General features: G+C 37.7%; 2 protein-coding genes across 3 annotated transcripts; both read right to left on the minus strand.

Moving 5' to 3' along the window:
* Positions 1–11,501: 11,501 nt before the first annotated feature.
* LOC148737210 (uncharacterized) lies at positions 11,502–15,745 on the minus strand. 2 transcript variants are annotated; one of them, XR_015996725.1, is made up of 5 exons: positions 15,613–15,745; positions 14,289–14,551; positions 13,465–13,557; positions 13,160–13,300; positions 11,502–11,636 (listed from the first exon to the last, which is right to left on the minus strand). XR_015996725.1 is itself a non-coding variant. In XM_088749096.1 (4 exons), the coding sequence occupies exons 1-4, from the start codon at positions 14,732–14,734 to the stop codon at positions 13,241–13,243; spliced, it is 441 nt and encodes a 146-aa protein (XP_088605222.1). In that variant the 5' UTR covers positions 14,735–15,593; the 3' UTR covers positions 11,618–13,240. The 2 variants fall into 2 exon arrangements, 1 of the variants encoding a protein (XP_088605222.1); XM_088749096.1 differs by lacking the exon at positions 15,613–15,745 and adding an exon at positions 14,710–15,593 and having other exon boundaries at positions 11,618–13,300.
* A 1,552-nt stretch (positions 15,746–17,297) lies between these two features.
* LOC148737211 (uromodulin-like) lies at positions 17,298–22,159 on the minus strand. Its single transcript, XM_088749277.1, has 7 exons — positions 22,078–22,159; positions 21,856–21,944; positions 21,532–21,691; positions 21,176–21,298; positions 20,964–21,086; positions 18,157–18,297; positions 17,298–17,665 (listed from the first exon to the last, which is right to left on the minus strand). Exons 1-7 carry the CDS (start codon positions 22,157–22,159, stop codon positions 17,298–17,300), a joined length of 1,086 nt encoding a protein of 361 aa, XP_088605403.1.
* Positions 22,160–22,920: the final 761 nt, after the last annotated feature.

A 22,920-nucleotide genomic window follows, 5' to 3' on the forward strand; every position in this document is an offset into this window, starting at 1 on the left:
AGCTTTTTTCTTTTAGTTTAACTCGATCGTCCAAGTTTCTTTCTTCGCCTGCCATAAGCGGTGCGTCCAGTTTCAAGAGAATGCAGACTAAAATAAATATAATAATAATAATTATAATAATAATAATTATAATGATACTCATAATAATAATGCGATCCCTTGAGCGGCTGTCACGCTGGGGGTTAAGAGCAATCTTTCAGCTTGGCCAGGGATGTACATCTGTACTAGATACATAGCCTCTTACGTGACAACCGTTCAACAGATCGCATTGTATTTGTTGTGATGATAATCAACATGGAAGCACCGCTTATAGCCGGCCAAGAGAGAAACTTTGAGGAATTAAAATAGAAGAATAAAACTTTAAGGTGGTGTTTATTATGATTCGTAAATACGTATGGCGGATCTTTGTATTGGCTTGAAGAGCGTGTCCACGAGAAAACCGGGCAGGGGGCGATAAACCTCAATTTACGCTAATCAAAGATTCCCATTTTAGACGTTCGTCCATGAAGATCCCCAGTATCGCAGCTGTGGTGACACTTTCTAGTAGCCTCCCATTGCAGCTCACAGTGGAATAAAAATGGTGTAATGGGTGAACTCGAGACAGCTGATTTGGTTATTTGCCAACTTATACACGAGCCGATCCGTAAACCAATTAAACTTTCTCTGCTCCTGTCTAATATACAGATAGCTGTCGGAGACTCAAGTTTCTGGAGCTAAGAAATAGATATGCATTGAATCTCTTTAAAAACATTTCACTACCAGTCGGAATGCATATTCACAGTCACTGCAGAAATTGGTGCACTATGGAAGACAACTGTAAATCGATCAACATCAGACCCTCAGGAAAAAAAGATCAAATTTTGTGTCAATTGAGTGACTCGGACCACTTACAACACCCAAATGATCTAAAACCGAAGGCAGGCTATATATATAGGGGCACGGAGGTAAGAACTTAGTTTTTTTCTCTTTTTTTTTTCCTACCTTTTTTTTCTACTTTTTTGTTTTTGTTTTGTTTGTCTTGTTTCTTGTTTTCTTTGTTTTTTTTTTTTTAATTTGGTGCTGTTCATAAGCCGTGTGTGCCGTTTAAAATATTTTACTTGCTCTTCTATGATACTTCGGCAACTCAGATAAGGCAACTTTATCTCAAACCTCCAGAAATAAAGCCGGAGAGCTGTTGAGTTTCCCCCTTACTTGTGTACTCTACAACAGAAAAGAGTACAGTCGAGACTTGGTTATTTTGTTACACAAAAAAATTAAAAACTTCAAGTATGCCCCGTATGGATCAAAAGTATAAATGGCTTGCATGAGTAACATCTCCGTCAGTTTATAAGTGTAAGATCGATATCTTTCCCCATCAGAACAAGTGTTGTTTCAACATGTGCTACAACAATGCAACTTGCCTGGTTGGATTTACGGACAAGGGCATGATACAAGTGTGTGTCCACCTGGTTACACGGGAAAACAATGTGAAAAAGGCAAGAGTTATTTTGCACGTGCAGTTTAATAATCATTTATGCTACTACAATTATTTATCTTTTTTTGTATCTACTTCACTCTGGTCTCTCTTACCTGCAAAGGCTTTTATCATTTATTATTTTTTTTTTTCAATTTTACTATTAAGGGCAATAATTTGTTTCTACAGATGGATCACTACAATTATTTATGAATGGATCACTAGTTTTAAGGATCAATTGACTACTTTTTTTAACTTTACCATATCTCTTTTTGTAAATGCACAGTTACTTCCAATAAAAAAGAAAAATATACTATTATGTTTATATCAATAAAGATAGCATAACTATTTCCTTTCAGCGTTCAAGGCCGTTTTTACAAACCTTAACGCCAGTGGTAGATTTGGTCCAACAAGGCTGGGCAGTCAGTACGCAGGTCAAGATCATGATGGACAAGTTACACTGTCCAGCGGTGTTCAAGACTGGACTGTGCCGTACACTGGTGACTACAGAATAGAAGCAATAGGAGCAGCAGGAGGATACGATACAGGGCCTAACAGTACTCAGTATCGAGGAAGAGGAGCAAGAATGATTGGAACATTCAGTTTAAAAAAGAGTGAAGTCATTCAGATACTTGTTGGTCCAGAAGGAGAAATAAACACCCGCGCTCTGTCTTCTGGCGGTGGTGGAGGCACATTTGTTGTGAGTGGAGCAAACAAACCTTTGATCATAGCTGGGGGTGGAGGAGGAGGCATACAGAAAGCAAACTCAAGACATTCAGGATGTGATGCTAATGCTGGTTCATCAGGGAATCCCGGTTTATCAAGGAATCGTAGATACTGATCATGGCCAGGGGGAGCAATGGACACGGTGCACAGACTACTTATGGTGGCTACACCGGTTAGTGCTTTATATCGATATGTCATCTTTTCTTGTCGAAACAAAAATTCCAAGTCTCGTGTCCCCATATCAATTCATTATTGTCAGAAAAAGTAAAGAAAATTAAAAGTCATGGAGGTCAAAATGAATGAATTTGATGGCTGACTGCACGACAGGAAAGTTAGGGACTTAACATTGTTAAGTGCTTGAAAATGTTTTTGTGCTTTGCTTTGTTTTGTTTTCTTTTGGTTTTTTTTTTGTCTTGTTTTTTTTTTTTTCCTTTTTTATTCTCTGTGAAACTTAAACATTTAGTACTTCTAGAAGAAAGCTTAAAGCAGATCGCCTTCTTGGAATTTACTCCTCTTGAAGATGTGTTTCATCTTGAAGTATTTTACACTTAATTTTGTCTTTTTTTTTTTTGCCATCTTTCAAATTTATACCGCATTTTTCCGTTTTGAAGCGCAGGCCAATTAATGAAGCTTGTCATATGAATTTTACATGAACACTGATTCAGTTGGTACGGCATTAGTCTGAGATCGACCCACATTTAATGATTTGTTCTGTTTGAGTAGTTATCATCGATCTCTGCTAATCTTTGTCGGTGGATTATATTTATGTCAGAAAAGTAGCTACCTTATACCTTCCATAGGGATATATAGTTTTCGAGGGACTCCCCTCCCCCCTTTCGCATCGGCAAGTATAATTTTGATGAACCTCACATTGTGCATGGTTATTTCTCATACCAATCTTAAAAAGATCTATGTAGTTATTTGCTCTTGATAGATACAACAGAATTTGAAGTATAACATTTTGACAATAAGCAAAACAACAGATTCCTAACCTTGCTCGCATGAAATCTTAACTCTAAATATATGTTTTCTTCACTTTGCCGATGCAATATAAGAAAACCGTAGGCTTGCGAACAGTCAGGTTCTCAAGGGAGAGAAAAGGAGAGTGGAGAGGGGTTGCGAAAGGGACATCGGTTGGCTGGGGTAAAAAAAAAAAAAAAACTGTCAACTTTTTCATAGTCGTGCTTTATTTCCTGTTATCGACGACAGATCCGCCCTCCGTTCCCACTGAAAATCGTGCACTCCCCCACCCCCCCCCCCCTCTCCCCCTACAAAAAACAAAACAGAAAATAATTCTTTAGTCTCCTTCCCGGCGATAAAGAATGATTGGTCCCTCAATCAGATTTATAACACAACCAAAGTAAAGCGCGCGCTCTGATTGGTCAATTTGGCGTCCCCCATCAGCCCATGAGTGTACGCTGCTGCCGTGAGCAAATGCAAAGACTATTTTTCCGCGCGCGATTGTTTTTTCTGGTCACGTAAGATTTGTTAAATAAAAGGGAACTCTTTAGCTACAATGTATCAATGTTATGTTATAAAACAAATGGTAAACACCACAGCGTACACTATTGAGTTATGGATGCACTTGGGAGGTTTGCTAAGCACTCAAAAAGCTAAAGTCGCTCTCGGCTATCGCCTCGAGCGACTCTTACGCTTCTTTCGTGCATAGCAGCCTCCCGCGTGCATCCATAACTCTATAGTGTATGCTGTGTTGTTTACCATTTGTTAATTGTTAAGGTTCTAAGTTTTAAAAATAAGGTGTATAGTTTCCAAAACGTTTCTTTTTCTAACTTCTGTTTTATCTCTGTCTATAAATTTTCATGTAACCTATAGATTCGTATTATACCGTCAGAGAATTGCAGTTTGCGCTTGAGTTTTAGAGTCGCCTTCAGCTTGATATTATATTGGTTCAAATATATGAGCTGTGCATTGTAAAGGCCGCCTTATACTATAATTTGTGACTTTTTCCAAGAACGAGTTATTATCAGCCAATTAGCCACACACACAACTTGTTTAACTGAGGTGATGAAGCGTGTTTCGCAAATAAAATGAGTGTTCAGTATTTTGGATATTATTTCATAATATTACCCTTTATGATGCTTCATTTGTTTTCCTTTCTGTTTTGTAAAAATGAGTATGATTTAGTAGTGCCAACTTGCAGTGTTGGTTTTCTTGTTTAGTTCTAGTTAAGGCTATCAAAATTGACAAAGTGAAGTAAGGGGGGCCATATCAGTTTCGCATGCGAGTGCTTTGTCGAGCACGAGTTTTTACGGCTGGATTTTGATTTCCATTGGGAGTGAAATGACCAGCTATCAAATTCACCATTTTTGTTTTACTATTATGATGATATGTTACCCTCGTCAGTCTTCACAAATCCCCACCTCTACGCAAGTAATATTAACTGGTCAACACTTGTCCCTCTTTCCTTAAACCTCACTTATTGAAATTCCACTAAATTAAGTGCAAAATCTATGTTTTGGCGCTGGGCAATACATCAGATACTCTGGGGGGACGACAAAACAGAGAAAATAAAAAATGCACCAAACTTTATGATTATTCAAGTTACTCTTTCTGATGAAGTAAGTGACTTGACAATTTAGGCGGACACTGTGACATGATCTCAAAGAACAGTGGAGGGTCTAAAATCTCCCTCATTTGATTGAAACAAATGAAATTTGAGATATATCATTTCAGGCCTGCTTGCAGGCTAGGCCAAAAGAAGCTTACTGAAGCAATGAATATTTCATTTCGAAACCATCACGTACCGACTGCTTTTTGGTCCTTTACATTTATTGCGCTTCCCTGCAATTTTTGGACAAAAATTTCCAAAAGAGAACGGAATATTCTTTTCGAGATGTAAACACACCGAGAACTGATTTAAATTACTAAGTGCCGGTAAAATTACGGTTGATAATTGCAATAGCTAGGCACCGCGGGGAATGAATAATAACATAATCAAATGTCAGGGAAACTTTTTTTATATTCAAGATGAAAATGGATGATAAAAGAGAGAAAGTGTGATTATAGAATTATTTAAGTTTTTAAAGTATGTAAAAATAGCTGCCTTTGCATCACCTGAGTTCTCTATCTCCCGAAATGATTCATTCAGTCTGTTTTTCACGCACACTGCAAAATATTTTGCATGGTGAGGTCTGATAGAGTGGTTTAAATAAATCATATACGTCCAAGTGGGAATATTATGGCAACCGAAACTAGAGGAAAGTAACAGACCAAAGAACTCTATGCGCATGCGAGAATTTTGTATCGACAAAGGAATAATAACATGTTAGCCGTAGGGTCAGTTCTGCAGGAGCTAGTAACAAAATCAAATCTTGTATGAGGATAACGTTCCTTGTAATTGTTGGCAATTAGCAAAGATTGGTTTAAAAAAAAGTTTGTTACAATGTGAAACTTTACCCTTTAATTGATTCAACGCTCAGCCGAACTGGGTGAAGCGAAGATGGCGAATAAACTCCTCCACAAAGTTACAAGCTACAAGTCTCTAGAAGCAACTCAAAAATTTGTTTCGTTTTTATCTGTGAGATTTGAGGTAAGAACAACAAAATGTTCCCTTCCAAACAGATTAAAAAATCATCATGGAGAAAGGCATAGTTCGAGGCCGAAGGAATTTCTAAATGGGCAGAATGGGATCATTTCTCAACGACGAGTAACCCGACGTGTTAACAAATTTAGGGAAGTAAGCGATTTGAAAAAAAAAATTGATAGCATTTATCAACTCAAGTTAGAGTAGAATATAATGGGAGAAAAATATTTTAATCTCTCACATTGTGTCTAAATAGGAAAAATCCTTTAAGAAGAGAGAGTGCCTCGTTGCCGTAAGTCTTATCTTTCGGAAAAATTTTACAAACAATCGTTTTAACTTCGATTTTCACAGCCGGCAGGTGTTCTCAAACTGGTGAATGGAGCAAGATGGTTTTTCTTCGGCTTCCGTTAAGCGCTCTAGGTCATATTTTCATCGAAGTGATAGCTCAGCATTGTGGCGATAAAGTATAAGAGAAATCAATTTTGGGTAAGACGTTGCGAGTGACACATTTTTAAGACGATCACTGGAGCGGCGCATGGCGCTGTACGTTTACGGGAATGTTATCGTGACGTGATATGCTAAAGCTTCAACTACGTCTTTATTCAAGACAAGTGTGAGCTGAGTAACCGCACCAAAGAAGCCAGACTTTAAGATTTTGCACCCAACGCTGAGAGATATTGCTTTAGACGAGATATCAACAGAGGTGAGTCCCTCTAAAAGCGAAACTATTTACATACAGGTTAAAGGGAGTAATTGGGGAAGGGGAGGTATTACAAGATAATTCGGTGTTGCGCATGTCAACTGAGTAGTAATCGTAAATTGGCTTTAAGTACTCTTTATGGTGGTAAGTTTACATTAACTATTCAGTTGATAATACCAAATTATTTACACATTGAACTGTTTTGGATAGGAATAATGCTGCGCTCTTTTCTTACTTTCCAGTTCAACTTGGTTCAATTCAAAAGCTGCCAGCTGATTTGTGTAGAAAATTCAAGGCGAGTGAAGGAGAACAAGCAGTCAGCGGCTGAATCTCGTCATTCCTGGGGTACCTGTGCTGGCTCCCTGTGATATGAAGATCGAGGGCAATTGATAGTGAAGATTGCTTTGAAGCTCATTGAAACCTGAAAAGAGCGATAGCAACAATAGCTTTTTACTATACGGTAAGGATTAGAATGCAAGAGAACTACTCTTCTTCTTAAGCAAGGAATTGTGACTCAGTTACCAGTTTCGAAATCCCACAGTCCTGAGCCATTTACTCTTTTTATTATCGTTTTCATTTTATTTTAGTTTTTTTTTTTTTTTTTTTTTGGATATACGAGAACAAAAAAGCCTAACCTACTTTTACCTTCTTTCTTAACAACTTTTTTTTGTATCATATTAAACGAGTTATACCACGTCGTTTTCATGTGGTGATTCATTTATTCATAGACGCTGACGAATGTAATGTTTCTGTGTTTTTGTCTGTGACGCCAACGCCGACTGCAAGAATACTCTAGGCTTGCATAGTTGTTCTTGCAAAGCCGGATTTTCTGGAGATGGAAAAAGTTGTAGCGGTTAGGATTCCGAGCTAGAGTGATGAAAGCGAAGTGCAATGCGCGCTTGGTTAAATTGTAGCCTTTCGATTGTCACCGAAACGAGGGACATTCTAGAAGCTATTTCCTTTGGAAAGTTGTTGCTAAGTAAATATATATAATTTTTTTACATATGATGCACGATCCTCGCAGTAGATAGCGCTATTTAAGCAATAGCGAAAATCAGACCTAAAAAAAATGAGGCCTGTACGGGAATTGAACCACTGACCTCTGCGATACTAGTGCAGCGCTCTACCAATTGAGCTAACAAGCCAACTGGAAGCAGGCTGTTAAGTTGATTCGTAATAAACCCGTGAGAGTGATAAGTCAGATACAATGAAATATATGAAGTTCATATATTATATTATATATTATCTATTATCTACTGCGAGGATCGTGCATCATATATATCTAACGACGACAGGGTGCAGATTGTGATAGTGGTAATCCAGGTGAGCAGACTTATTGTGACAACACACAGCTGTACTTCAATCCCAGTTTTATTCCTAATAGTTCTCTTTCTTAGATTCTTCCTTTTAAATTGTTGTGATTAGGTAAAAGCTCTCAGGTGCACCTTAAAGAGTGGCAGTCAATCTATCTCAAAAAAAGAAAAGAGAACAATTGGATATATCTTTCCTATTACTTTTATTGTTGTTTTAGGAGGTGGAGGAGAAGGTCTCTTCTCCAGTGGCAGAAGTTCGCAGCAGGTTGATGGAAGTATGGAAACGGGTGGAAAAGGTGACAAAGTATTTCTTCAGGGAGGAACAGCATCGATGGCGGCTTTGGAGGGAGTGCTGGTCCATATGGAAAGCGCGGAGGAGCTGGACGCGGAGGTGGCTACTCTAGGGGGAGCAGTGGAGATCATGAACACGATTCCTGTGGGGGTGGGAGTGGATCTTTCAACGCTGAAAACGATCAGCAGAATGAATGTTGCTATGAAACTTCTGATCATGGTCAAGCTATTAGTTTATTGTAATACTGGTCGAATTAATGGAAAATGCGAAATGAGCTGTCATTTCAATTTTTTTCGCCCTTGTATATTCCCTCTTCAAACTCACAATACGTTTTTGTATGTAAAAATCTAAATAGGAGGACTTTTAGTTTCCTTCACATGAAGAATATTTGTACCTTGTAAATATTACGGCAGTTGCTGTCTTTTTTAGCAGTACGAGCTTTTAATAAAATAATCCCTTTTTTCCTCATTCAGCCATCACTACATTGTAAAGGAAAAATATTTGTGATGGGGAGTTATTTCAGAGAATATCCTAGCAGGGCGCCTTAAAATTAAAAGTTACCTCGAAAATAGACGTGATTGGCTAAATAATCAAATCCCGTGCCCTGCGTGTGGGCATGACAGGCTGCACTATTGGAAGAGAGAGAGAGAGAGAGAGAGAGAGAGAGAGAGAGAGAGAGAGAGAGAGAGACAAAATTGTAATTGTAATTTGAGAATATTGCATTCACAAAGACATAAAAAAATAAAAGTTTGCCACTACTTAAAGTGGTCAAGTGTTAATGAGCCTTAGGAAGAATAAAATAGCTTAAAGGAATCTTGGAGCCGGACCATAGAGAGGAAAATGAGGGATTAAGTACCTCTTGACCTTGAACTTGAACTTTGAACTTTGAACCTTGAACTTTATTTATTTCACACTATTAAAAGAAGTTAATATACATTGAAAAGTAAGAGAAAGAGGGAAAAGTAATAGTAATATTTGGCTATAAAGATAACTTTGAGAGGTGCACGGTGTCCAAAGTAGCAAATACTTTGCAGCTGGACACCGTAATGGTCATACAAATAGATAAATAGATAGCAGCCTTTAATAAAAATGTATCAGCAGTAAAGTAAATAAACTGATTAGGTTTTCTTGAACAAAAGTTGAAGTTTTTGAAGTTTACATATTTCCTTAAGAGTAAATCAGCAGCAAAGTAAAATGATCAGGTTTGGTTGAGTAAAAGTTGATGTTTCCATTCTCTTTTGAAATTATTGTACTGGCATATATTTAAAATAAGTGGGTACAGTTTCCCATATCTTTGAAGCAGAGAATATAAAGGATGATTTTCCCATGTTGGTGGTTACTCTTAGTCTAAAAAAGTTATTATTAGCAGCAAATCTTGTATTATAATTATGTTTTTCACATGCTGGGGTCAGGACAAGGAGGATATCTGGAATGCTATCACTTTTAATATTAATCTTATACGTAAGACAGCATATTCTGAATTATAAATAGCTTCCAACTTTAGAATTCCTAATAGTTTATAATAGGGATTGGCATTCTCTCTAGTATTTGCAAAGAAGATGCTACGAAGACATTTGCTCTGCTTAATACAGAGGATTCTAAGTTAGTATAGGTGGCACAGCCCCAGGTAGTTGTACCATAGCTTAAATAGGGATATATTAAATCATAGTATAATTGCTTTAACATATTAAATTCGACATAATATCTCAATATAGTAAGAATTCCAATGTTTCTTGCTATTTTATTATTTATATGTTGTATTTGCGGTTTCCAATTTAGGTGCTTATCGATATAGACTCCTAGCTATTTTATATGACTCTTTGATTCAATGTTTTCAATATTTATCGTGGGTTGGTATCTAGAAAATGAAATTAACATGTAATTAGTTTTTGGCAAAATTAATAGACAACTTATTTAGTGCACAGTGTTTATAAATTTCATTAAGTTCATGATTCATAACAGATTCTAGATGATGTGGGTTGTCACTAGTAAAAAACAAGTTAGTATCATCAGCAAAGATCCGCACTGAGAGTTTATCAGTGCAATTTGGTAAACCATTAACAGAGAGTAGAAATAAGAGTGGACCTAGAGTTGAGCCTTGAGGTATACCACATGTTATATTTTCATTGGCAGATCTAGTGGAATCAATTTTGACATATTGGTTACGATTTTGAAAATAACTCTCAAACCATTTATGCGAGACTCCTCGAACGCCATATAAAGAGAGCTTAGACGGTAGAATCCTGTGATTTACTTTGTCAAAGACCTTTGACAAATCAAGAAATAGACCACATGTGATTTGTTTTCTATCGATTGACCGATCGGCAAGCAACCAAAATCAAGTTCATTCAAGTTCTATCGCCGAGTCCTTATGTGCATAGACGTACGAAGAGAACCAACTAGCTAACTAACTACTGATTAGCTCTGGGCTCACATAGACTTAAAACGGTTATATGTGGTTGTATCTGGGAGAGCAAAAAGCTTGTTATTTCTTAAGATATTGCGTTACCCACTATTTTACCATTTTATGACAACGGAACGCGAAAAGTATGCCACGGTAAAACACTTCAGAAAAGGACACAAGTAAGCCTTATACGATCGCTACGGTATGCTCAGATAAGTCCGCAGGAACTCTTTCGTACGCTAAAAGTTAAAATACTAGAAAATGAAATGATGGGGGAATTGCCAATTCCTTATTCGATGGTTTACATTTAATACAAGCGGAAAGATATATCTGGAATATAATATATATCTGGGATATAAGAAGTGAAGAGAAGCTGGATTCCAGTCCTCGACAGATATTTTCCTAGCCTATAAACTTGACAGTGCAACTTCTACCACGACTACTCACGAAAAAATACAAAAAGAATTCTCTGACGACCAAGTTCAGAAGAATGGAGGTTGATATCGGACATAAGTATACTTTAAACGTAGTAACGCGTTTGTAACCCTACACGGCATTCGTTATTTCTATTTAAGATTTGATCATTTTCTTCAAAAAATTTTTGCTGAGTACTAATATCTCCACCCGTTACCTGGTTGAATGACGTGAAAGAATATTTACATGTTAATTTCTTCGGGAAATTATTCGTGTGCGAGTTCAAGAACTACGACTACCAACATCACTTTCATTTCAAAACAAGAAATAAAATCCTTGCGGGTGAAATCAGTTGTATATATGCGGCTACTCTATTTTACTCGGTCTAAAAGCTAACCGGCCTTAGTATTGTTTTCATGATAGCTTTAGTCAGCACCACAATATCGTAAGTGACACGGATGCGATGGAGGCGTACCACTGATGTAATACACAAAATATCCGTTGCAATTCCTTACTTGGATGTTGATGGACCAATCACAACATCCTCCTGACCAATTAAAACAGACCTGCCTTGTGACTATACCCTCGCTCACGGTAGGATGAGTCCCGTTCAACCAGCCAGTGGCATGAGTTCCACAGCGTTGAGCTGGGACGCATGTAGCAGCCATTTTATTTCCGGCAGCTCCCTGGAAACGAAACCAATTTGGACCGAGTGAATTGTCGCACAAAGAACCTCTTGAGTAGGTCACTTTCCTTTTGGCATCTGTAAGACTTGTAGTATTCTGACATTCTGAGGAAGAAAACAGATAAATGCACAAGTAGAGGGTTGTAGCTACGCTACTTTGCTGATAGACTGGGATCAGTCCACCCTGAGTCCGTCCCGCGGGTCAAAACAAAATCAGCAAAACTGAACTGTTACAATGTATGGTATAATTAATAATTATTCCACGAGCGCGCTTTGGATATGAGATGATAGATAGCCAACGAGGCGCGTAGCGCTGAGCTGGTTATAATCATCTCATATCCAACAAGCGCGAGTGGAATAATTGTTTTATTAAAAACGTTAAAAAAATATATTAAATTTTATTAAAGTTTTAGCTCCTTTTTAATTTTAAGCTGACACGTACGCTTGCCACATTTGTAGATTATGGTATATTGGCTGATATACCATAACGGCTAAGCCAAAAGTCTAGAATTGCATTATCCAATGATTTAGTTTTTAATATATATAGATATATATCATTAGACGTTTCGTTGTGCAGTATCGCTGAGCATTTTTACTCAGTGTTTTTATATTGACTCTCCCTACGAGTTCGTCAAAGTATGGCGTGCAACGGCACAACTCTTAAAAAATTCTGTGATCATACACACCAAAACGTTTTGTGAGATACGTGTCTCCATACATATTAACAGTTCAGTAAAATGTTATTGATGTTACTGAAATCTTTTCTCCTCCAAGGGCGTAGCCAGGGGGGTCCAGGGCTGTCCGTGATACCCCCTTGGTAGGCCTTCTTTAGAGCAAACAACCTACAATATTTAGGTGGTGAAAACGCCATGACAATATCTTGGCCGAAAAAGCCATTGTTGAAAAGCCCACTTTTTTAATTTTTTGTTATTTTGTGAAGTATTCTCGTCAACGGCTCTTGTATTTAGTTAATATGGGCCTTCATGCCGCGATAATACGACTGAGCCCGCTGAAACACGCAGGAGAGTAGCGGTGTAAATGGTGAGTAGCCTCTGTGACCACCCCTTTGGAAAATCCTGGCTACGCCCCTGTCCTGCGATCCAGAGGAAGTAGCTTTAAGTCTTCACTCGGATTATCTATACTTTGGTTGAGAACAAAATATGTCAAAACAACTGAACTGCTCACAAATCACTTCCCGCCCTCCCATCCTACACAATGAAAAAGAGAAATGTTGTTAATAATAATAATAAACAGTTTAAAGTGGAGAAACACTTAGCTAGAAGCTAGTTTTCAGGTTTTCCACCACACAACTGAAACAAATAATTCAAATTGAAAATAACATTTATTAAGAATCCCAACTGGCCAAAGGCAAACCAGTTGGCTATATTACAAGCATGGCCGAGGATTCGAAACTCTGGGCTACTGTGAAATAAATTCAAGTAGTGACCAGGGCGGGACTTGAACACGGGAGCGGCGGATTGCAAGACCGACATGCTGACCACTCGACCATGCTGCCTTCGCCAAGACGAAAAATGTAAAATAGTATTGGTTAAGCAAAAATGCAAACCTCAGGTATCGTGAGTTACATTCTTTTACATCACTGGTAAGTAAAAGAAAAATTAACTGACCGACTGACTGTACAAAGCAACTTGTCCTTCCATCTCCTTCGTAACCATGGTTACAAGGACAGTTGTATGAACCAATAGTGTTTATACACGTAGCTGTTCCACTAAGGCAAGTATGAACACCAACTGCACATTCATCAATATCTGTGAAATATAAAAAGCTACCTGATTATATTGTACACTTCTAAGTGCATATTTGTCATAGGCCCCCTCCCCCATCAAATCTTAACACCTCTAAAAGTTTGTTATAAATCACAGCGTTGAACCAAATGGATAATTCGCATATACTCTATCCTTTAAACAGTTACCTGTCTCGCATTCGTGGCCAGTGAATCCAGAAGGACATAAACATCGATATCGTCGCCTCGTAAAACCCGACTGACAGGTTCCGTAGTTCTTGCCTGGGGATTGAGCACAAAAAATTCTTCAAGAAAAAAGGTTGAACATGAATAATCTGCTTAAGAGAAATGTGCATAACTTAGAACAACCACTGCTTCAAGCAACCAAAATAAACTAGGATAGGATCAAGTAAATAAATACATAAGGAGCCGGTAAGCAGCTCAACGAAACCTCTTAATCTACAGTCAACATCCTTGCCAGGAGGACACTATGTCTTCGATCTGTTACTACGTTCAAGGACAAGTTTGAAGGAAAAAGTATTTTAATCGTTTTAGCTTCTCTTGAAAGGAATTTCCCATGATGTATGATCTTATGCTCTTTACTTACTCTTGCGCAAACTAGTAAACTATTATAAAATCCAAAAAATACTTTCATAAAATCGGTGAATAAAAAAAGCTACTTGCAACTATAAAATTTTAAGCCGACGAAACAATTGCAAATGAAATAACTTATAGAGGTTCTTCGTCATTGAATAAAAAGATGTATAAGAGTTTTTTCTATTTAGAATCGAGACAAATGGATCACTTTTCTAAAAGCCCTAAGCGTCCTCCAGGGTACAGAACAAATGTCTATTGGTTCTTGCTAATCTACGAAGGGTACTCGATGGCGCTATCTATAAGTAATACATGGTCCATACAAAGTCCTTTCTAAATATGGCTATAAAGAGCATCCGTTCAGCTCTCATTCAATGCTGAAAGCCAAGTAAATGAAAGTGATAAGTAATCGCTCGTACCTTCGTTCCATGGTACACGTAGTTCGTTGTTTGCACCAGATCGTCCTCATGTTCTTTACCCGTGGAGTTATTCAGTTCACAGTTGTGTGCTTCTGCTCTATTTTTCCCCAAATAAAAGTTAACACTGACACAGTTATGGTCCAGGTAACAACGATATTCACACGTGTCTCTGTCAATCACACTGATGTCTGCTATGGTGTGGTTAACAAGACGTTCTCCCACGAAGAACAGAGTCGATGGAAATGCTAAGATACGACATTGATCTAAGAATGAAATTAATAAAACATCAAAATGAATTGGTTCTACCCCTTGAGAATCTCCATATGTCGTTAAGCAAGCTGTTTGAACTGGAGATAAAAATACGTATATCGATAATTCCGACTTTTCCCCGGATTCTCTATGTTAACATTGAAATACCCACCTTTATTTTGAGACAGAATTTGCATCCTATGCCATCAGTGGTTTTTCCTAATTGGTAAGTTCGCTCGATTATTTGACCTCCAAAAGCTTATCAACCGTTACTCAATAAAACTGTAAACTTTATTAGGAAGTCCTGTGTTTACCTAGCGGGCAATCGACAAGCTATTCAAGAATCAAAATTGAAAACTCATCAGGTATCTTTCGAACAGAAGTGAATTATAAACAATTAGTAAAGCCCACACCTTAGGGGAGTTAAAAATTTCATAACTCCTGCTAACATTAATTTATTATTTCAAATGGAAAAACTAGTATGATTTTTCCATTGGTGCACACATTGTTTTTAAACAAGAATTTCCCTCACCTGATAAGAAAGGTTGTTTTCAATAACAGTATCAACTATCTCTTTATAATCAAGATAGCGGTCATAGTTTTGCAAGATACACGCGAGTTAGTAAGAAAAATGCTACCAAATTTCTCGAATATAAAGGTTTACTTTTCGCTCAGAGGTATCAAAGCCTTTTCATCACCGTTTCAATACTTCCAGTCCCATGGGGTCTCTTTTGAATATACTAGAGAAATACAAACATAAGTGGAATGTGAAAGACCTTACGAGAACTCTGTTGGACAAACTGGGGATAAAATGAGTAGTGCTCAGTGGGGTACTTTCAAAGGCAGATATTTTTTTTTAAACGAAGTGGAAGAATATGTTTCCCTATAGAATCAAAAAATTTTGTTATAGATTTGAAGTCACTGTATCAATTAAGTCTTGAGAGATTTATGTTCAGTCTTTACACTTTTGCATACCGAAGTTTTTTTTTTTTCAATAAACTGTTGAGGACAAGTTTACCACACGAACAGACACAATGTTGAAACTGAATTTCTAAAAACAAGAAAGAAATGTTACCATCATAGCAGCATAAAACTTGCCCAAGGGGAAGAACCAAAGAGATTAAAAACAGATGAAGCAAAAGTACCATGTTCTCAGAACCTGGCCAAACAGGAACCTCAGTTCGGGAGTAAAAGAAACGTTTGGCAAACCTGCTATCTAAACATTAACTGCTGATTGAGACTTTAACAAGGCTTCTTACTTTAATCCTCTGGGGGGCCTGACAGAATATTTGCTGTGTATATTTTTTTTTTCTCTCTCTGTTTTCTTTTTTTTTTTTTTTTTAACCTGTTATATTATATTTCACCTGTTATATTATGGCCTTCGCATTTCCGCGATACATTACATTTTTGTTTTGAATAGACATTTTGACTTTCGTTTTCGTCTTATTTCCGTTCACAATAATTCCAATTAATCCTCCTTTCCTACTGCCAAAAGTAAAATCTTTATTTACAGGTGTTGCATCATCAAACGAAGGAGGAAAACATTTACACGAGAAGACAAAACATGGAACCGCGTAATTTCGACACCCGCTGACTCGAAAGTTCCAGAGAAGGTGGAAAAGAATCACGTCATCTACAAATACAGAGGTCAGGAATTGAAAACCCGCGTCAAATAAAAGAAGAAAAGGCAGCGTTTTCTAAACATCCAGAAAACATTTTATTCACATTTTACTAAAAGAATCTTGGAGCCAAACCGTAGACAGAAAATTACCTCGTAGGCCGAGTAAAAAATTAATTACCTCTTGGCTGACTGGTAACCAACAATAGTCTCTCGCCGAGTCATTATGTGGATAGAAGCACGAAGAGGACTAACTATCTAACCAACTATTGATTAGCTCTGGGCTTACATAGATTTAAAAAGGTTAGATGTGATTGTATCTGGGAGAGCAGAATGCTTGTTATTTCTTAGAACATTGAGTTACCCACTATTTTACCCTAAAAGGACAACGGAACGCGCAAAATATGCCACGGTCATACTCTGCAGAACGGGGCACAAATACGGACGTAAAATAGAGGAACACAATGGCCGCGTTGAGAAATTCAATCTTTAATATTTTTGTCTTTGCGCAAGCCTTATTCGATCGGTAAGTGACTGCCAACCCAATGATAGGTTCTACAAATGGCAGCCACGTTGAATTATTCAGACAAAAATATATTTTTCAAATATTTGGTAACTTTTTTTTATTACTCATTGTTTCACTAAAGTATATCAAGTTACAAATAAAGGCTATCACAACTGCAATGGGAATTTACAACGTATCACTAATTTGCGGTATAAGACTAACGACGGAGTCATTGATGCCTCTCAACTACTGCTGTCACGACTAACCACGAAGAAAGACCAAGTAAAAAGGAGTAAAGACTGATATTGGACATGTGTACAATTTAAACGTAGGTAAGCGTTTGTAACCCCTACGCCGTGTTCGCTATTTCCATTTAAAAAGTGATTATTTTCTTCAAAATTTGTTACTGATTAACATTTTCACCCTTAACTGGGTTAAATAACGTCAAAGAAGTTTTACATCCTGATTTGTTCGGAAAAAAATTGTGTGTGAGTTTAAGAACTATGACTACCAATACCCCTTTCATTTCAAAACAAGAAACAAAATCCATGCGGGTGAAATCAGTAGTATATTTGTGGTAATTCTATTTTAACCGCCCTACGAGCAAAACGGACTTCGTATTGTTTTCATGATAACTTTAGTCAGCGCCACAATATCGCAAGTGACACGGATGCTCAGGAGGTGTGCCGCTGATGTTATACACAAAATATTCATTGCAATTCCTTAGTTGGATGTTGATAGACCATTCACAGCATCTTGGTGAGCAATGAAAACAGACCTGCCTTGTGACTATACCCTCGCTCACGGTAGGATGAGCCCCGTTCAACCAGCCAGTGGCCTCGGTTCCACACCGGTGAGTTGGGACACATGTGGCAGCCATTTTATTTCCGGCTGCTCCCTGAAAACGAAACCAATTTGGACCGAGTGAACTGTCGCATACTGAAAGACTTCCGGAGTAAGTTTCTTTCCTTTCGGCACCTGTAAGACTTGAAGGATTTTGACATTCTGAGAAAGACAAGAGTCAAAACAGTGATATAAACAACGCCTCATTATTGTTTGTGTTAATTTTTTTCTTTTCCGTTATTTTTGTCAGTTCCGTTTGTATTTAACCACCGACTTTTCGAATGCTCCTTACGTATTTTGATCGTTCAACATTCAATCCGGAATGGTTGAAAATTTTCTTCTATCATAAATTTTATTAGTTCATTATCCTACTACTGTAATATTTTCTCCCCCGATCACGTGCGTGGAAAAGACCTTTGAATCTTATTTCCTATAAGAAATTATTCATATTTCTTTAAAAAATAAATTATAGATATCTCAACGAATAAATACTCACGACTCATTCTCACAAATCATTAACCCGCCCTCATCTAAAAAATGAAGAGCAACAGTCTCGTAGCAGCAACTCAGGTCAGATGAAAAATTCTGAAATAGCATTTTTATTGTAAGTCGGATCCTTTCATAGTTCTTGTAAGAAAAAAAATCAAACTGACCGGGTGACTGCACACTGTAACTTGTACTTCCGTCCCCAACGTAACCATGGTTATAAGAACAGTTGTAAGAACCAATAGTGTTTATGCACGTGGCTGTTCCATTGAGGCAACCGTGAACGCCAACTGCACATTCAGCAATATCTGTGAAATATAAAAAGGCACCTTTCCATACTGTACACTTCCTGTAAGTCATTTCTGCGTGTGGGTTTAACATTTTTTTCACCAGGGCTCACCAAGCAAAGTAAATAGACTGATATCAAACTAGTTTTGAAAAGTCTAAACACAGTAAAACAATTTTTTCCACAAAGGAAACAAAATAAATTGCTTTAAAATTGATTTAAGATATTTTTGCTGGGAGTTAAAAGCTTTAGGAACGTAAGAAAGTTTTATCAGTCATAAACTTCCTTGTATCGGCTCATCTTAATTGTAAAACACGTTTGTCGTCTGTGCCATTTTTACGGTACCAGTACGTAATCCAAATGGATGCAAAAACCGACTTTTGCCATGACAGATAAGTGTGATAGGTGCTTAGCTCGACTCAAACATTCTAACCCGGTTGATCAAACTATATCGATCAGAATTAATAGAGTTAACTTGAATTCGAGACTCCCTTGATATGGAAATATATGGCATGGAGTAGTAGCAATTATTATATTACAAAACCTAATATTTTAAGATTGCATGATACCTGTACAAAAGCTATACATGAAAAAGGCCAAGGAACTATATGATGAAATTCACAGGTAGAGCTGATTCGGAAGGTATAGTAAAAGAGATGGGAATGGGTATATAATGTACCAATAGAACATCAAAAGCTCTATCAAGAGCCATCCTCGGATGGGCTACTGATGGCCTGGATCGGAAGTCGATAGAAAGAGTCGTGGTCTAAGAAAGCATAGAGGCAGATGAAGAACAAAGACAGGAGATAAGTCAACTTGTAGAGGAAACAGCTTATTAAAACTAGTGGCACTCTCTAACAGGGAAGCCTTCTGTGTACCACACACAAAAATTAAATAAGTTCAAAAGTAATCTGCACATATAGTCCTTACAAACACATTATTTTCCTCTTTTCCACTTTTTTAGAGACACTCTACCCCTCCGATACCCCCTTGTGCAGATCACATGACCTTAGCGACCATGTTCTCAAATCGTTGTGCGTTGTTTGTGCGTAGTAAGGTTTGCTTTTTTTTTTGTTTTTTGATGTTGATGTTCGGTTTAGCTTGCTGATGGAGAAAAATATGTAAGTCGTCGCTTTGTGTGTTATTCTTTTTCTTGTAATTCAATATTTGTTTCACTTTCGAGTCTAGCTTTCTATTTTATGTAATGTGTAGCTGTACCCAATGAGAAGATCGCGTTCAGATTAAACATCTCCAGTTCACAACATTTAGTCTAAGATTATCTTCAACACACTTTTCCACTCACTATGACTGAAACCACCTGCATTTTTATTTAGGGAGCACCTCTGAGACTTCCAGATAGATGCAAAGCTTTTGGCGTCAGTTTCTTTTTCCAGTAACTCTTGCTTCTTTTAGATACAGGTGCCTCCTGAGTAGAGATTCCTAATACGGGAGGTTTCAATTGATATTTTTTTCCAATAGCTCTTGCTTCTTTTCAATAATCAATCGTAAATTTTACGTGTGTTTGTTTGTTTGTTTGGTCCGTTGCCGTTGTTGTTTTTTTTTTTTCTTTTTTTGCATTTGATTAGTATTGTGTTTTTGGCTATACAAGAAATATCAGGGTAACGATTTAAATTGACGAGGCCCTCGCACTGAAGACTTTATCATGTCTTAACTTTTCCTTATCTTGTACCGTGTACAATGTGTTTAACTCGGTTTAGCATCTCACAAACATCATGTCATTCATCCTTCTTTTGTATAATAAGCAATTGCAGAAGCCTTGACCTTGCTCTGTTCTTTTGTAAAGCAAGCAAGAAGCGGCTAGAGCATAAAAGAAGAGTAAGGGGTGGAAATTTGGCAGACGAGTGTTCTTCCCTACTTCTTGACTGCTCTAAACGTTTCCTAAGTGCTGTACAACAGAGCAGAGCGCAGTCAAGGCTACTTTATCTATTTTACAATAAAGAATCCGTGTTTCAGTTTTACTAGGGAACGTTACCTTACAATCTAACTGAGCGTAAAAACCTTCCAGGGCTCTGACAGTCCATTTCGTTTTCTCTTTGGTCATTCTCGTCAATAAAATCAATTACGGCGCCTGGCATGTTTAGAAACCTTTGTTTGGTTCATCTGTTGCTACTTGCAAGCTCGCTTGTTCCGAAATTTCACTTACAATGAACGAAAAAAAATTTGAGAGAAGTCCAGGAAATAGTCGAACATTGTCCAAATTGCATATTGCCTCATGGCTTTACCTCAGCTCCAAACTTTACCAATGAAAAGGTGAAACGTTTTTCCCACTTACTGTAATTGAACTCCGGTTTACCTTCGCAAGAGTAGCTGGGTTCTGGTGATACTCTTGTCTATATCTAGACTCACACACATAAACATTTTTCATGTGCCTTGATGTTTTCTCACCAAATATTGTCTCGACTATCACGTATCATCAACCTTGAACAGAAAGCTATATTGACAATGCATAGATGAATATATTTTGCAGTGAATTTTAAATAAAATTTAATTGACCATTGGTTCATGGTTAGCGTGCGTGTATCGCGATATGGATGCACGCTGAATGTTTTGAGAGCAGAGGCAAAGCATTCGTCATTCGTCATGTTTTGGCAAATATGAAAAAACCAGGTCGAGGGTTCTGAATCTGTTAATTCCGATGCTTAGAAACCTTAGATGGACAAATGTTACCTGTGCAAATCCTGCCATCGCCACTAAACCCAGCCTTGCAGCTGCAGTTAAAAGAACCTTCGGTATTGTTGCTCTCAGCATTGGCATCACATTTGTGGGTATTGGTGAGACATTCATCTATATCTGCACAAATATTGAAGTCAGTTTTAAAATAAATAAGCTAGCAATGAAAAATGTTCAGAAGTAACGAGTAAACGTCCTGTTCTAGTCACCAGTGCAATTTTCATCATCACCATCAAATCCATCTTCGCAGCTGCAGTGAAAGGAACCTTCAGTATTTATGCACCGAACATTCACACCACACTTGTGGGTATTGGTCGCACATTCGTCTACATCTTATCAAGAGAGAAAAACATTTAATAAAAAGTTGAGCGCAATTGAATCATTTTAAGAGCAACAAAAATTAATCAGCCAGCGCAAGGAAGGCTTCTTTTGGACAAATCAACAAAAGACAGAAGTTTACTTAGATAGAAATAGGGCTCGAGACGTAACGTAATACTAAGAATGATTGCAGGGTGAAAATATAATGGTGCTAAAAAGAAAACAAAACATTGTAAACCTAACTAACCTCCAAACACAAAGGGAGTATTGCAACCAAAACTAAGAGAACACAATTTGCCGTCCACGACGCGTAAATCATTTGATGCTGTACTCGAAGTAGCACTCGAGACACGGGACGCGTAATAAAATGCACACTTCGACGGATGACAAACGCGATAAACGTCACACTAACAGCCGACTGATCCCTCTAAATTACTATACACAGCTTTGTTGTGAAAATAGTTGATGATGTTGATACGCTTGGATCTATTGATTTCGATGCATGGAACAATTTAGATGAACAAATTTCATAGTTAGCTTTGCAGCTTTTGCCATCGCCATCAAACCCAACCTTGCAGCTGCAGTTGAAAGAACCTTCAGTATTGTTGCACTCACCATTGACGTCACATTTGTGGGTTTTGATGGTATACTCGTCTACATCTGTAGAAAAAAATTCTTTCCGTTGACAGTGAAATTAGAAAAAAAAGAAATGATAAAAGCTTTTTTCAGGTAAGAGAGATCAGAGTAAAATGGATGCAAAAGAGACGCATAATCGTAGCAAAATGACTCTTGCCTTTTTCACAGTGTTCTCCTGTGTAGCCAGGTGGACACACACTTGTATCCCTTGTTTGTAAATCCAACCAGGCAAGTTGCATTGTTGTAGCAGATGTTGAAGCAGCACTTGTTCTGATGGGGAAAGATGTTGAGCCTTATTTTTCATAAAATAACGGAGATGCTATTCATGCAAGCCATTTATATTTTTGATCCATACGGGGCATAGTTGGAGTTTTTTCTTTTTTCGCTTATCAAATAAAGAATCCATGACTATTCTCTGTTATGTTGTAAAGTCGCAGGAAGCGGCTAGAGGACGAAAGAAGTAAAGCAGGAAAAACGAGACATTCTCCCTTCTCGATACCCTGATAAAGCAGACTGTCTCAGCCAGTCAGAGCGCAAGTAATAGGGATACTTTATGTTTTAATTTATTTATTCACCTTTTTTGTCGGCCGATTCAGGTGTTCTCAGACCTAATTTTGAAAAAAGGCTGAAAGTTTCTAAAAAAAAACTGTGGTCCTGCGTCGGTAGGTTTTATGTGGATTTACATGCAGAAAGCGAAGCTACGCCATTGGTGGTAACACGGCGACGAGAAAAACACGAATCAATTAGTGGAATGAGAAGCATTCGTTCATACCTGAGGGATTAAGACTGCCGATTTGAAAGATAAACTTTTGTTCAAGAGTTTTGCGGCTCTCCGTGTTGCCTAAATGTAAGGAAAGACCGCAGATTGCCATATGTTGTTTGGAACGATTGGGTAAATTAAAGCCTCTAGCGACTGGTTTTGATGCGTCCTTGTCATTGAAAGGAATGACAGGGACGCACAATTCCTCTATTTGCTCCGACGAAGGGCTAACGCCCGAAA

This window comes from Stylophora pistillata, chromosome 2, assembly GCF_964205215.1.
Source record: "Stylophora pistillata chromosome 2, jaStyPist1.2, whole genome shotgun sequence".
Taxonomy (NCBI): Eukaryota; Metazoa; Cnidaria; class Anthozoa; order Scleractinia; family Pocilloporidae; genus Stylophora; species Stylophora pistillata.

Excerpts from the sequence above, each read along its gene's own strand:
- LOC148737210 (XM_088749096.1), bottom strand. The coding sequence starts at position 14,734 with ATGCAAATTCTGTCTCAAAATAAAG. Across the intron at positions 14,552-14,709 it reads AATTCTGTCTCAAAATAAAG|ATCAATGTCGTATCTTAGCA; the intron begins GTGGGTATTTCA and ends TTTCATTCTTAG. Across the intron at positions 13,301-13,464 it reads TGGCCACGAATGCGAGACAG|ATATTGATGAATGTGCAGTT; the intron begins GTAACTGTTTAA and ends TATATTTCACAG.
- LOC148737211 (XM_088749277.1), bottom strand. The coding sequence starts at position 22,159 with ATGCAACTTGCCTGGTTGGATTTACAAACAAGGGATACAAGTGTGTGT. Across the intron at positions 21,945-22,077 it reads AGGAGAACACTGTGAAAAAG|ATGTAGACGAGTATACCATC; the intron begins GCAAGAGTCATT and ends TTTTTTCTACAG. Across the intron at positions 21,692-21,855 it reads CTTTCAACTGCAGCTGCAAG|TGTGACGTTTATCGCGTTTG; the intron begins GTTGGGTTTGAT and ends GTCGGCTGTTAG.